Source organism: Saccostrea echinata, unplaced genomic scaffold (assembly GCF_033153115.1).
Source record: "Saccostrea echinata isolate AGI-Se365-2 ecotype Australia unplaced genomic scaffold, CSIRO_AGI_Sech_v1 ptg000054l, whole genome shotgun sequence".
NCBI lineage: Eukaryota > Metazoa > Mollusca > Bivalvia > Ostreida > Ostreidae > Saccostrea > Saccostrea echinata.
This window is the reverse complement of record NW_026889803.1, coordinates 5,763,276-5,779,053: the sequence shown is the minus strand read 5'-3', so window position 1 is coordinate 5,779,053 and position 15,778 is coordinate 5,763,276. Positions and strand designations below refer to the sequence as shown.

Sequence of the window (15,778 nt, the reverse complement as noted above, 5' to 3'; positions counted from 1 at the left end):
GTTTGTCACACTACAGGCATTTTGCTTGCCTTGTTCACTCATCTCTTTAAAATGTGGAAAGCACTACATCTGGTGAATATGAATTCTGTGAAGTTTCAACAAGATTCTACTAGCCATGGTCATATGTGAGGGCATTCTTAGACAAAATTTAGGCCTAGCAATTATAATAATATGTCATCCCGACTTTTACCATTCAAGCAGTTTATAAAAAATTGCAAGTCCAAAATTATGAATGTATTCTGTACTGAAGTTAAAGTTAAATTTCGTAATTTTTAAAACTTGCATAATGTATGACAATAAAAAACATACAAACAAAACACTTTTAAAATAACTTTATTATTTTTGTGGATTTTTTCTCTCTGTCAGTTTGTACTTGTACATAATTGAAAGACACTTATTTTCCTCTACAAAGCAATGCTACATTATGTTTAAAATAACAAAACAATTTCATAACATCAATATCTCAACTCATTAAAATGAAACTAAAAATCCGTCCTGCATTTCATTCCAGCAAAATTGGAAAAAGACAATTTCATCTTCATTTTCAAAATTACCGGTAGTTACAAGTAAGATGGAAAAAATGAGAAAACAAAAATCATCTTCCTTGATGATGGATGTATTTCCAATAAAGCTGAAGTCTGATTATTTGTAATATTGCCTGATCACCAAAAGGTAAAACAGAAAAAAAATAATAAAACTTCAGGCAGCTTTGAATTCTATGGCAGTTAGCAGTGACTTTGGTTTTGTTCATCCTGATGATACATAAATTACATCTTTGACAATGAAAATATCTAGCAAAAGCCTCAACACCAACTGAATGCAAAATGATGTGAAATATAATGTACACATACACAACACAATTCAAATATTTGGCATTCACTATACCCCTACTAAATTAACATAAGCTCACTAAAATCAAAACCAGGGCTTGTACATACAAAGAATTATTCCTTTCTTAGATTTTTTTATCCAGAAAAAAGACCATAAAAATAGAATTTGAAGTTTTGATACTCTTTGTCCTCTCCTATCAAATTTTGATCTACATTATTTACATATTCTCTTGAAACATCCACTATATACAATATATATAATGCCATTCTGTCAGTCCTCCATACTCATTCAATATAACAACAACCATACACACAGAGAACCTCTTAAACAGAATCAACAAATAACAAAACTTTCATACAGTGCTCTCATTTACTGAACTAATATTGTTAATCACATTTCACATGACTTTATTTTTTTTTATTTTTGAGACAAGAGCATTCCATTTATTTTGGAGACCAGAGTTTCTTCCCCTTGTTTAGTTTCACATTCTGAACAAATACAGTCAAACCTCAGTATCTCGATCTCAATGGATTCAATATCTGAGAATTTGAGATATCGAGGGTAAAATACACAAAGAGTCATTGGGATTTCCAGCTCACTTCAACACATCCATAGTATTCAAGATATTAATGTTTGAGATACCGAAGTTCAACTGCAATCAAGTTTTCATGAATGAAATGTGATCTACAATACTCGTCTACACACTGTCATTTACAACCATACAGATTAAAAAAGCAGAATTTTATTTTATATGAAGTGAGAGGTGAAAAATGAGAAATCTGTGATTTTCTATTGCATAATCACGAGGAATTGAATATTTATTGCATAATAACAATATATCTAGTGCACAAGTTTTATATCTTAACTGCTGCATATTGGTGCAATTTCCAACTGGAAAAATTTAAATAATAAATATATTTTACATTTGAACATGTTGAATATGTTAACAGTGTGCATTTACATAGACCAGAATTTTTATTTATATAATATTTTTAATGCTGACTTTGATTTTTAATATCAAATTTCAATGCTCTTCCAATATCAGTACATGTGCTGCATTTAATATCACTCAAGATTATACAATGAACTGGCAGTATACCCTGTGAGTCAGAAAGTGAATACTTAAACTATACAAAGAAATACACAAGTTGGGACTAAAGTTCCTCTATAATATTTGTATGCTACAATTATGGCAACTATAATGTCACCTTTCTTAGGACTTTAGAATAACTTGTAAAGAGTTAAAAAAGAAAAAAAAATACAGGAAAAGAAAAATTAATAATAAGTTAATATACCAGGAAGTTCAAAAGAACAACCTGAATGGGACAAAATGAGATAATGACAAATAAAGATCCTTAATGTGAGAATAACATAGAGAATACATGGAAATTATCACTAGATATGTGTTATATTTTAGCCACCAACTTTCATTCAATCTGTTTTGAATCTCTCCGGACAATCTAAGTATTTAAGTTGAAAACAGAGGTAGTCTTTGATCCCACACCTTCCCTCAACTAATGATAAACTTATCAAAATAAAAGTAAGCTTATTATCCAATCAACCACTCACTTAACACATTTTACCAATTTAGAAATTTTGAAGTACCAAAAATACATTTTTTGAATCTCCTTTAACAAATAAAATTAAAATCTTTGTCAGTTATGTTCCCTCCCAACATATTCATATAAATATAAACGAAGTTCCTCAAATAATGTTTAGTGAAGCTCATAATGAAGAAATTTTGAGACAATCTGTATAAAATAAGGAATGCTCAAAATTTACAAATTATCATCTAAAAATAATCATCAATGAGGTTGTTGATTGTAATGTACATGTATGACTGTATGATTTGAGATAAACATTGGGTATGTACTTGTAAAGTAAATGAGGAAAAAGATGATTTCAATGAAATATGGCAAAAACTTGACTTCGAACATCATGAAAAAAAGAAATGAAAATGAACGTATTTATATGCACACATCCCGGGTAAAATTAAACATGATAAAATCACAAAGTATCTATTGCATTGATCTGGCAGTTTTTTGCTTTCGCACCAATCTTCCCCGTATCACAGCCACTCTCTGTGTTTCTGTTCCATCACTGCTACCTACTCGAGGATGCAATGGGAGTGGGAAAGAACACGTTTTGTATAGTGTTTATAGCAGTCCGACACACAGGGCATTCTTCTAGTCTTTCGGCACACTGGTTACAACAGATCATGTGACCACAGGGGCAAAGAGCTGTAGAAATATCTTTGTCCATGCACACTCGACATAAAAAAGATTCCTGGATCTTTTCCAACTGTGTCTTATATTCCTAAAAATAAAAATATCTCACTTAAAATTTTTTTGTTTCATTTTCAATTTCCCTTTTTTAGCAAAATGATATAAAGTACCAAAATATCTGGTTAAGAGTCAATTAAAAAGTGTCCTTGTTAAAAAAAGCTTTATTGAACATGCAATTTTTTTCCCCCACACTTCTCTTGTATAGACTACAACCAGACAATTTTACACACTAAAAATGATAAAAAATGGGACATTTTGCAGTAATAAAAAAGTGTGAAGTGTGTTTATAGGTCTTCTACAATAATCTCACTGTGTTCTTCAGACTTTGTACCTCCTCCTCCTTAAACATTGACCCACACTTCAATATGCCCCAATTTAGCAACTGATGTAACTCATACCAGCACTTCACTTAAACTGGACTTTGACCCTTGTTAACAGTAAATGTGAATCATACTTTTCTAAAGTGGAGATTTCTCACTTACAAAAAGAAATTTGGTCTTATATTGTACCCAAAACTCTAAGTGTAGCGGTACTCTTGTTTGCATAATTTAAAGTACTGCATAAAAATCATTAAGGGCTTTGAATCTATGTAAATTATCTACTTCAGTAAGACTATTTTTTTTGTTTTTCTTTGTCAACAGATATGATTCTTATCATTACATCTTTCATATAACTCAGTTTAAATCCATCCTAAATACATGACAAAAGATGCTATAATTAACTGTGCTTTATAACATGCCAGTTTTGCGTATCAAACATCCTATTATGACCTAGTTTACCCGGGATTTCTAAGGGAAATTCCAGCCAGTGATGTCATTTTACTTCAATCTTTTGTTCCAGTTTATCTACCTCAACATATGATTTTATATGACTTATTGTTCAAGTTTTTTTTTTTTTTTTTAAAGTACATCAAGGTAGGATCAGCCTATACAGTTCTTAGAAGAAATGGATGAATAAGCCACTCTCAGATTACAAATCCCAGGTAAAACTTCAGCTGATAAAAATAGCAACTTTCGTAATAACTTGTTTCCAGTATTGATTTTCAAACATAACTATGAAAATCTTAATTTATGAAAATTAAAAATGATCTCATTTGTGATGATGAGTTTTAGACATATAATCATCAAGAAATAAACTACTACTTAAATCTATACATGTAAGCAATAGATTGCACATGTTCAAAAGGATTCAGTTCCAAGAATTTTAATTTCTTCAATTGTAAGTACGGTATCAAGAAAATGCAAGAAAATTTCTTTTAAAAATTTACGTAACAGTTAATTTTTAATTTTGAATAAAACTTGTTCAAAAAACAAAGCTGGTGTCTTTGCAATTAACTTACTCCATTTTATTTAACTGTACATTTATCCTGAGCGCTCTATTGATTTTATTGAAAACTAGCACAGTTCTCCATGACATACTTGAAATAATTCATTTTCTAATGTCTGTTCAAGCACCATTAACTGGAGCTCTTTCTTCAGCTTTATTGAAATGCATACAATTGAAGATTTTTGAGGATCCTTTTTATAAACTTACCTCACAATTATCTGAGATTTCTTGTCTTTCACAGGTCGTTTCCATATCTGATTCTGAGTGACCTTGACCTTGGTCATCAAGGTTATGCTGCGACATAAACATCTTCCTCTTAGTGCTGTCATAGACTTCTCTGAACGTGTGCTGAACATCGAAAACATAATTCATACCTGTTGAAACAAGACAATAAAGGAAATATTAGTCATACTTGTGAAAAAAAAACAAAACAAAACAACAGACAAGAAAGGAAATATTAGTCACACTTGTGAAAAAAAAAACCCAACAAAATAACAAACACATACACACATAAAATATTTCATGAAAATGTGTTGCTTACAGAAGTTTGTATGTTTTTCTTTAATCTAGTTATATGAATATTGTGCACATGTAACACCTTTCTCTGAACACCTCAGAACTAAACAACTCACAATCACATAGACTTCCCCAAACAACAGATCTCTTCTTTTATTCTACTTATAATATTTTCATGTGAATTTAGTTGAATACATTCATTTGCTGGTGGAGCAGATTTACCTAGAACAGACGTATAGAAGATATTAAAACTTACCGACAGAGTTATTGTCTTTGAGGAATATGGAGGCCAGTACTCCCTTGAGGTCCTGACTGACTTGAGAAAACACCTCCGTATTGATAGTGTCACACCTAAAGAAAGTGTGCATCTCTGTGATACTCCTGTATAGGGAAATGGCTGCCTTACAGCTGACCATCTTAAATTCCTCATGCGTTACCTCTCCATCTTCTGTGAAAACATACAGCAAGCACCTTTTGCTGTTGTGAATGGCCTTCTGGACTATAGCATAGGGGAACCTACAAAAATTTTTTAAAACATTTATAAACACTTATGAAATGAGCAATTTTCATATTGTTAGTTTGAAATTATCAGCTGTCCTCTCTGACCTCTTCTATTTTAAACTTGAAAGAAATCATTTGGTGCACACATATAATCTCTTCTTCCTTATTGTATTTAATTCAAGAATACTTAACAAAATCAAAAACACTATAACTAAAGCTAGACAAAAATATAAGGTATACATTTAAACACAATGAAAATATGTACAATCATGGATAGATTTTCCAAGATAATAAGTTTTATGAATGGATTTTCCCAAATCATACTAAGTTTGAAGCTCTTGAACTAACCTGGAAATCTCAGTCATGTTAGTGTCATAAATGACCACGCCTTCTGGTCCAACACCAACACAGATATCCTCATTATTTACATTCTTGGCCTCATGATACTCCATGCCGTACCCTGGCAGTACGGATGCCTCTTGGACAACTCTATACTCCGCAGACTGTCTTGGCATACCTCTATAACTGCTATGCTTGTATGCTAAATCTGTGAGGATCTCTGATGAAGGGGAGGCAATCCCTTGGATCAGATTTTGGTAGTAAAGGACTTGCTGCTCGCTGTTAACTTGGTTGCCATGTTCCGCTTGTGCTATTAGGGCCAGGATTCCTACCAAATGTTCTTCATCAGATACCAACAGTCTTTTGGTCTTTAGCTCAAGGTACACTTGCAGATAAAATTGATGTCTAAAAAAAAACAATTAAAATCAATTTGTATATGCATTATTTCATTCAGTCCACGAAAGATGCATTGTCTTTGAGACAATTTTATCATAATCAAGTTTCAAAGTGGATCATGCAAAAGGGCTTTTTATAACAAATAATACTTAAAGGCAGATATTTAAATTATTAGAGTCTTAAAAGAAAAACAATTTGTTCAAACTGAACAATAACCAAAAAAAAAATAATTATTTCTCATTTATTTACAAACAACTTTTTCTATATTAAAGTACTAATTAATGGCTGGAATATGCTTTAAGTTGACTTTCAGATTGATATTAAAACTTTTTTCTTTTTAGCAAGTTGTGATTGGAATGGGAATATACAAGCTATTTATTCCTCACAATGATTATAGATGAAGGCCAAACTTAAAACACCAAAAATACAGTCAGTATCAGAGCATATTAATTATACATGTAATATTGAAAATTTATACATCACAGTACAATATGTATATGGCTTTTATTAAATCTCAATCACCATCAAAAGTGAACCATCTCAAAAAACATTTAATATGTTATTAATCAGGAAACTACTTGTTTTGTTAACAGTTGTTTTCTAAAAGCAAAAAGCATGTACTTATATTTTCAGTATATTAATTATACATCACGTTTAACAATTATATTGTATATCCAATATCAATACCATAAAAAAATTGTAAATACTTGTGTATATATTGATCACTAAATCAGCATCCATTTTTTTTTTAAGTTGAAGGACCTATCGGGTACTGTTGTTTAGTAGAATTACAAAGAATCAGGGGTCAACAGTCTGTAATTGGATCAGAGTGGGAAAGCAAGCATGATCATATGATGTAAGCACTTCTAACCAATGACCCATTGAGGAAGTATTACCTATATTCAGCATGTCCACAGTGTATACATTTAAACAGCAATTCATTAATTTAACTCATGCATATCCTACACAATAGCATTTATATCTATATTAGTCAGAGATTAGACAGAGGCTAAAAATAACTGTTCAAATTGAATTTGCCAATTAAATAATCAAGCAGCAGTAGAACTTATCAATTAATCTGGGCAGGGAGAATGAAGTGTGACCTTGGCCTCAATAAGAGCCACAGGCTGATACTGGAGTCTAAGAATAATGTATTTGGTATTAAACATTCATACTAACAAAATTCTTTATTAAAATGGCACAGGGATAAATTATTATTGTATATAAAGGAGATGTACTTTTGTAAACAGTACATCAAACTTATTACACATGTGATCAGACTGTAACTCAGAAGGAGACTTTTTAAAAGAGCTATACAGTAAATACGTACATCATGTATAAACCAAATTCTTTTCTTTTTTAAGGGACTGCATGCTTGGGCTTAAAAGTTAAAATCAGCCTTTACGTTCCCTCTCGATTCCTCTGGTATCAAAATACTTCCAAACAAAGGACTTGTCTTAATATGTTCTGAAGTAAAAAGTTCAATTGCCCTAGCTGTCATAGCAAACTCCCAGTTGCCTCCTTTGTACACACCAACCCAGGTTAAAGTCCAACCTTAACCTTCTAAAGACCATGACAGGAAAATTGTCCTTTGTTTAAAGTGGATTTAAATGTTCTCCAAACACATCTTATCTTTTTTTTTCAAGAATATTAAGTCCAAGGCTAAGGACTACATTACAACCTTGTAAATATGTCACTATACTGAACATGAAAATTGGATGATTTTTTCATAGCTGCAGAGAAAAGAATTTGTGTCTAATCTTAGCAATTATCTAATGACCATCCTAATTCTCCCAATTATTGCCCTGATGTTGTTTGGTATGATATACATTCTTGTTCACTCCATTTCCATTTAGTTTGTTTTCTCTTAGCCAAATGGCCGCTTGTGACCTTTATGTGCTAGCTTATTTACACTCTACAAGATATTTACAGCCTAAGGGTTGGAGTAGCCACTCAGAACAGACTAGATTATAGACAGTTGGGTCATCTTGAACAAGAGAACTACTCCATCAGAACTGTTCAACAACAGAGCTTTCTTGATCATCATCACATGTAAACAACCCTGTATAAATACTAGCTTGTGCACGAAGTAAACTTACCACACTGAAAGATACTGCTGTTTTTGTTTTCATTTTCCTTAGTCTAACTTACTTAGTTAACCCAAAGACATTATAACAGTAAATGTTTTCCCTTCCACTTAAAAAGTCCCAGGAGTGCTATGTTGTAAACAGTTATTTCAAGTTTTTTCCAGATCTTTTAAATCTACATTGTAATATGTCAACCTGTATTAGAATTTATTTTGTTATGTTTTATTAATGTTTTCCCACAATATGTTTGTTTTCAGAAGCCAATTGATTTGTGAAATATATCTACTCCTATACTATTTCAGTTTATATGAAACTTTCCTAAATAAATAATTACTGTATTGCAAATATTATTACATGTACATTTGAAAATCAATTAGGTTCCAGAGAACGCATTGGCATGACCTAACTTTACTTGGTTTAAATGGCAGCTTATGATTTTGTAAACAAGCATCATCTGACCCAATTTTACTATGCAAACTATAAGAAAATTGAGAAAGCAAGATTGCACCTAGTTGGCATGGAATATCCATTTTTAAATTCATACAGGAAAATTCCATTGAATTACAAGAAACTGATCTGTCCTGGGGCTTTAATTTGCAAAATAGCTTAATTTTAAAAAATCACTATTATGATTATCAACATTCCCCTTCCATTGAGAGTATCATCAGGGATGTGTATACATATAAATATATCCCTGGTATCATAGTGATTTGATATTGGCTAGGATTGGTTGAGATATTGGTCAGAATCGGTTGAGCAGTGTGGAGGCAAAAAACTAGCTCCAGTTATAAACAGAAAAAAATAATTAATTAGCTCTAAGTTTACTTATTTATAACATGGTTCTTGTGTAAAAAGAACCATAGAGAGTACCGGTAGCTAAGGTTATACAAGTTGTAAATAAAGCAAAATAATTGCATTCGGCACTCAACGGTCCTTGAATATTGAAGACAAACCAGTGACATGCATCTAATGTTTTCTTCTAGTTCTACAAATAAATGGACTTTACCTGGTTGTATCTTGCAATAACATGTGAGGCTGGACAAAGAACTTGACTCTCAGCTGGAATCTGAAGGGCTGTGGACCAGACAACTGTCGGTCAATTCGGTTTCTCATATTCAGCCACAAATTCTCTCCCCTGCTCCCTCTATATTGAAGGCCAAAATAATCCTTTTCTGAATAGCCTATTCCAAGCTTTTCACAGACCTGTAATTCAGTATAAAGATATTTAACAAATGGTAATAACAAAGGGCAATATATTATAAGTATTCCATCATTAGTCTATCAATTACATGTACTCTTTTTCAAAAAATAATTAAGTTCAATTGGGTTAAAGAAGTTGAAAAGGTTCAAATGGGTTATAAGTTCAAATGTCTACAATACTCTCATATCTGTATCATCTTCATGTGTATACTAAAGAGTCTCTCTTGAAGTTTAATATAGTGTCAGAAAATATTTAAAGTGGTGTTTTAGGTGTGACAATGATGGAAAGTTGTTACAATTTTTTTCCCTATATACTGCATAAAATGGAAATTGTTTTTTTAGTTCTGTGAGTGCATGTTATTGGAGTGTAAATCACACCGACTTGTCACTAGGTATATTTCATGAAAAAATATGCCTTTGTGCAAGTTGGTCACTCTGTGTGATTTACAAGCCAATAACACTCACAAAACTAAAAATCATTCCTTATATTTACATTTTAATGCTTTAAAACCAACAAAAATATACTCAATATTTGAATTTTGGGTTGCCCTACATTGAAATTTTTTTTTTCATACTAAGTGATGTCACATTAACACACGTTTCACTGTGTATATTTCTATGGGGCTATATTTACATTCCTCATGTATTTTATTAATAAAGTGTGAGGAAAGCTACAGCATTCAAAACACCATAACACGACAAGGGGTCAAAAGGTTAAAGTATGCGTTTTATCTTGACGTCACAAACATTGAACGCCTTGGAAGTGTAAGGTCATAAGAGAAAATCAAAATTCAGGCTCACATTGAACAGAAGCTGTTGCAATATGGCTCTTCCATTAAATCAAACTTACCCGAAGGGTAATACTGGGATTTTGAAATGTAAATCACATTTGCAGTCAAGGCATGGAGTTAAAAATCATTATTTTTTGAAAGATTATATATAGTCTCATAACTGCAATGGTGTTTGCAAACAAAATTTCAATACGCGTGTTACTCAATTTGTTTGCAAATACCGTTGCAGTTATGTCATATGAGACTATACCTTTCAAGAAATAATTATTCAATGCTTAAATATCCACAAAGAAAACATGTTACTTTTTTCAATGAATTCTAAATCAAGCTTTACAGTTCACTTGGGTTTCAGAGGACATTTTGTATTTGAGGCAGCAGTCCTGCTGCATTAAGGACAATAAATTCATGAAGAATAGATATCTCATATATATATTAAATACATTTCGCAGTTCTTCTCCTCAAAAATGGCCATGCTATGTAGCAAAAATTTCATTTTTGAGAAAGTCAGATGGTTCTAATTAGATCTAGACTATATTTGATACTTCACTCAGTAATAGAATATAAAGACAGCATTTTAATTATTGAAATTACACCAGACTGTCAACTCAGGTGAATATCAAATAACTTTGTTTCCTGTTTGTTTTTTCTCCAATATGCAGAGCTACAGTAACAAAGAGCTGCTCATGCTAAATATAGCACTTACACAATATTGATTTGTTTACACAAAACAGCTGACTGTACAAACTTTGCACTGTTTCTAATGTATGATTTCATGTAATGGTATTTTTTATAAATCAATATGTACCATATGAAATTGGTCTTGATATATATATGTGAAAAAAATGCCACAAATGAGTAATGTCATTCAAAGTCAGTGAAGTGAATTGCACCAGCATTGTCGAGTTGGACTTTGGACCCTGAGCTGAAAAAATGGCGACTTGAGATCCATGCGCTAAAACTTTCATGCTGTAGTTTTCTTACAAATGTCATGCAAACCAAGTTTAAATTTCATTTATTATTATAATAAAAATGTATATAGATAACTCGTAAAATATTTGGAATTAACGAATCCAAAGAAATGCTAATTAAATAATAACTTACCTTTTCTAAGCATTCCTGTCCATTGGCTCTTTGATCCACTTCTACATCAAGAACAACGGAATTCGGTTGCGAGATGAGACACCACATTTTAGCTGTTGCCATTTTGGTTATTTATAATAATCTTCTTTAAGAAAAAAACAAAGAAATGTCAAATCGAAATTGCATTGCAACGGACGTCTGTAATCGTTCTAAACCACTGTCACACTTGCAATACACTTAGAATCAGTGATAAATCACATGCTTTGAAGCGCTGACCAATCACTGCTTCCCTTGTAATAAACAACCAATGAAGCTGAAGCAGTGGGCGGGTGTCCAATGCAGGCATAAACAGATGCACGTGGTCTGATAAAAAATAAAAAAAAAAAATTAAAATTAAAATATATCTTGGGTACATGTAACAGAACAGAATATTTATTTGTAAATTTGAGCCCAAAATAGACAATTATAAAATGATTACAATAATAAGGAAAAGACATGCCAATGGATAGTATCTTATAGACAGTCTGGTCGATAGAGGACACTAGTATTGAAGCTTCTGAAGTGTTCTGGATGCTGATGGTACCTTTAATTAATATAATGAACGAGTCCTTGAAGAACAATGTCCAGTTTAGTTATTTGAATATATTTGCAAAATAAAATGTTTGAATAACAACGGAGACATAAATAATGTCTCCGATAACAGATATTCTACATGAATATAAACACTCAAGCTCAATAAAATGGTGCAAATGATGTCGCTGAAGGTTAAGCGTAAAAAAATAATGAAATGTCAAAGAAAATACTTTTTGAATGAATGCATGAATATGAAACCTTTAAGGCAAAAATACAAAAATGAAGTGAACAAATCATATTGAGATATTTTATTTGGCATAAAGTGAATTTTTGAAACGTACGTTACTGTCGCCAACATCGAATAATTACACTTAAATGACTATTTTTTGTACAAATAACAGTTGAATCTTAAATTAGGTAGCATATGCCTTCAAAACATTTATTTGTAAAATGCTTTTAATGAATTATTGACAATAATCTCAAAGATATTACCAAACTTTTATTTGATATCCCCATGTCGTCAGAAACAAAATAAAAACGGTCTGTGACATTAAATATAGTATGATTATTCGGTATTGTATGCCTGTCAGATTGGAATACGTTTTATTTTGAAGGAAACTTCTTGAAAATTAAAAATGGTACAAAGCCTTGTATATGTTACCAATACTTTGAAATTACATTCTATCTTCCTATTTTACATGCGTATGGATAGGCATGAAACATTCGTTGTATTAGTTTAATAGATGAAATAGATTGATATCATAGTTAAACATGTGATACTTTTTCTTCTATCCAACAACTGTATTCCATGCTCCAACAATGATTTAACAACGTCTTATTGTTAGCTTACTATTTAAGAGAAAATGATTAAATGAAACAACCGTTACCGAAACATTCGTTACCAAACCTCTTAAAAAAGAATGATTTATGAGTTCAAACATCTTCTGCACATATACGTAGTCAAATATTTTGCGCCAGTTTTCAAATTTTGACATCCGGAGTACGGTACTACCTTTATATGATTTTTTTTCTAAAGTCTAGACAGTGTTGGTGAGTTTGTTTTCTAGAATGCAATAACAATGAATCAAATGGAATGAATTAGTATGTAACTGTTAATATTTATATAACGACCGACAACAACTACGCAACCAGTATCAATCTACACCTGAATGTCCTCTATTACTCTTGAAAGGTGTTGAAACATTCGTTACCGAAGGTAACGAATGTTACAAAATTTTTAACAAATCATATATCAAAATTGCAACAATATTTACAGAATTTCTTTCATGACTAATTGTTCGAATGTAAACTTTATTGATTGATTTGTATCATTTTAAGCTTAAGTTGCATAAATTTTAATATAAACTGATTCTAGAGACGCATTATTGAACACACACATTAATTCTGAAGAAAAACATTAATTGAAATTATTTTGAAAGACATTTTTAGATTGAATCATATTATATTGATTAAACAAAGGCTTGAGTTTCTATTCTGAATCTACATCAGGGTTTTTTGTTTCTCTCTTATAATTTTGATACTGTTAAACTCGCATTTATGTTAAGTAACGTACGTTTCAGCATTTTATTTTAGTTGAACTATGGCATTGACCCAAACAGAAATACGAAGGAAGTTTCCATTGATGGTTAAATGATTTCAAGCTAAAAGTCATCAGAAAAATTGTTATTTACATTATTTTAGGTTCTGTTAAAACGTCTATACAGACAATTTTACATATATCTCTTATCCGTTTGTACATATAGTACAGTTCAAGGAAAATATGACACGATGATATATATGATGCAGTTCAAATTATGATTTCTTTTGACATTTTCAATACCATGGCACAAGTAGAGCAGAAATTACATCTCATGAATAGGTCCATTTTGTTGGAATTAATCTTAAAAACAGTAAATATTACTTCTCTTGAAACATTCGTTACATACGAACGTTGTTGCATTTGAAAGTGTAAATAAGAACGAGATCACAATTCATGAACAACATTTTATTTAACGTTTCTATAAATGGATCCTCTATTCATTTAGAAACCCCATTTGCGCTGGGCAGTTTTGATTTTTCTTGAGGCATATTTGAAATATAAAATTTAAGAGATATGTCAAATTCATTTGAAGAAAAAAATATAATACAATAATTTGTCTGCATCAATTCATAAAATACATTATGACAGTTGACCTTTTCTGTCTTATCACGAAAGTAAATAGACTGATTTGCTTTTGACATTGAGGATTTATTACAATCTATATTATTTTAAAATCTTAAAGGAAAACTATAATACGATACGTAACGCTTGTTTCTCAGTAAATAATGATCAACAGTACACCTTTATTTCAAATTGACGTAATTTCTTAACCAATGAACTTAACTTGAAAAATCTTTGGGAATACAAACTTGATATGTTGATCTATCCGAAAATGTTATTAGCAGATGGATAATCAAAAGTCGATTTTTGAAGAAAAAATATCTTGAATTGCACCAATTTATTGAGTTTGGGTGTAAAATATCCTTTCCTAAGAGATATTTTTGTTTGCTTATGATGATTTAGTATTGCCAAGCTCATTATACAATATAATGTTCACATGATAGCCCCGTACACCCCTAGTTCAAATTTTTTTTTTTAATGAAATGAAATAAAATATTGTTTTTTTAAATAAAGAAATTAAAGAATTTACACATACCAATAATATACCATAAAAGAAAAATACATGTATGTTTACTTAGATATCTTTAACAACAGAGACTAACAATATTTTTGCAAAGTACAAGAAAAAAAAGACTGACTTTCATATTCGGAAAAACAAGAAAAATAAGGGAAAAAAAGACATGTGTGGCTTGTTTGAGCTGTATGTTTTTCTATATGTTCATACCTGAGATACAGGAACGCATGTAATAAGACGACATACTGATCTAGTATCGTGTGGAGATATAATTTATTAACCTTCTTGCGAAAGTGAGTAAAAGTGGGTTGCTACAAAATATTAGTGTGCATTGTAGATAATGTCTTCCGAAGTGAATGCACGTAAGTTGATGAATCGAAAAAAAAATGCAAAAAGGAAAGAGGTTGCCGGAAAACACAAAATCTTATCAAAAGAATTTAAGGATCACTGACTGTCTGTTAAGAGAAATAATGATCGCATAAAGCAAAACTGAGTCGAGAGAAAAGAGGATGAAGAACCTGAAAAAACTTGATCTCAGATTTTGTCATTAAAAAAATAATAATTAAAAAACAAATGAAATCAAAAGAAGATGCGACATTCAATAACTTTCAATCATGGATTAAGAGAATCTATCTCACGGAATAAGCATATACATGTACATGACCGTAGGAACCGGGGGGGGGGGATGGGGCCCGGGATCCCCCCAATAATTTTCCCGATATATAGATTACTATAGAAAATCTAGCTATTATATGCTTGTGCCCCCTCAATAAAATGACCTGATGACCTTTTTTTTTAACTTGTCAAGGAATTTTTGGTAGTTGATAGTACCCCCCCCCCCAACTGAAAATGTATGGCTGCGCCCCTCCAAACTGAAATTGCTTCCTACGGGTCTGATATATTTATGTTTTATCGCAAGCAGTATAAAATGATATACAAGAGGGGCGAGGATTTTTGCTCACGGTTTAGATGTGGATTTATAAAATGATAACAATTAGCTATTTAATTTATTTGACTTGTTGATGTAGACATTTGTTTTGCCAACAAAATAACCACTGATATTTGAGTCGATCACTTAATTTACATGTATTTTCATAATGATAATTGAAATGATCATGTTGTTTTATACAGTTCCCATATTCTTCTTTTCTTATCATGATATCCATGACTTTCACCGA

The 15,778-nt window shown here is 31.3% G+C and overlaps 1 protein-coding gene across 1 annotated transcript; it reads right to left on the bottom strand.

Moving 5' to 3' along the window:
- Positions 1-317: 317 nt before the first annotated feature.
- Positions 318-11,600, bottom strand: LOC133204544 (E3 ubiquitin-protein ligase MYLIP-like). The gene is made up of 6 exons (XM_061340295.1): positions 11,374-11,600; positions 9,288-9,484; positions 5,808-6,203; positions 5,215-5,474; positions 4,650-4,816; positions 318-3,147 (listed from the first exon to the last, which is right to left on the bottom strand). Exons 1-6 carry the CDS (start codon positions 11,473-11,475, stop codon positions 2,935-2,937), a joined length of 1,335 nt encoding a protein of 444 aa, XP_061196279.1. The 5' UTR covers positions 11,476-11,600; the 3' UTR covers positions 318-2,934.
- Between the last annotated feature and the right edge of the window lie 4,178 nt (positions 11,601-15,778).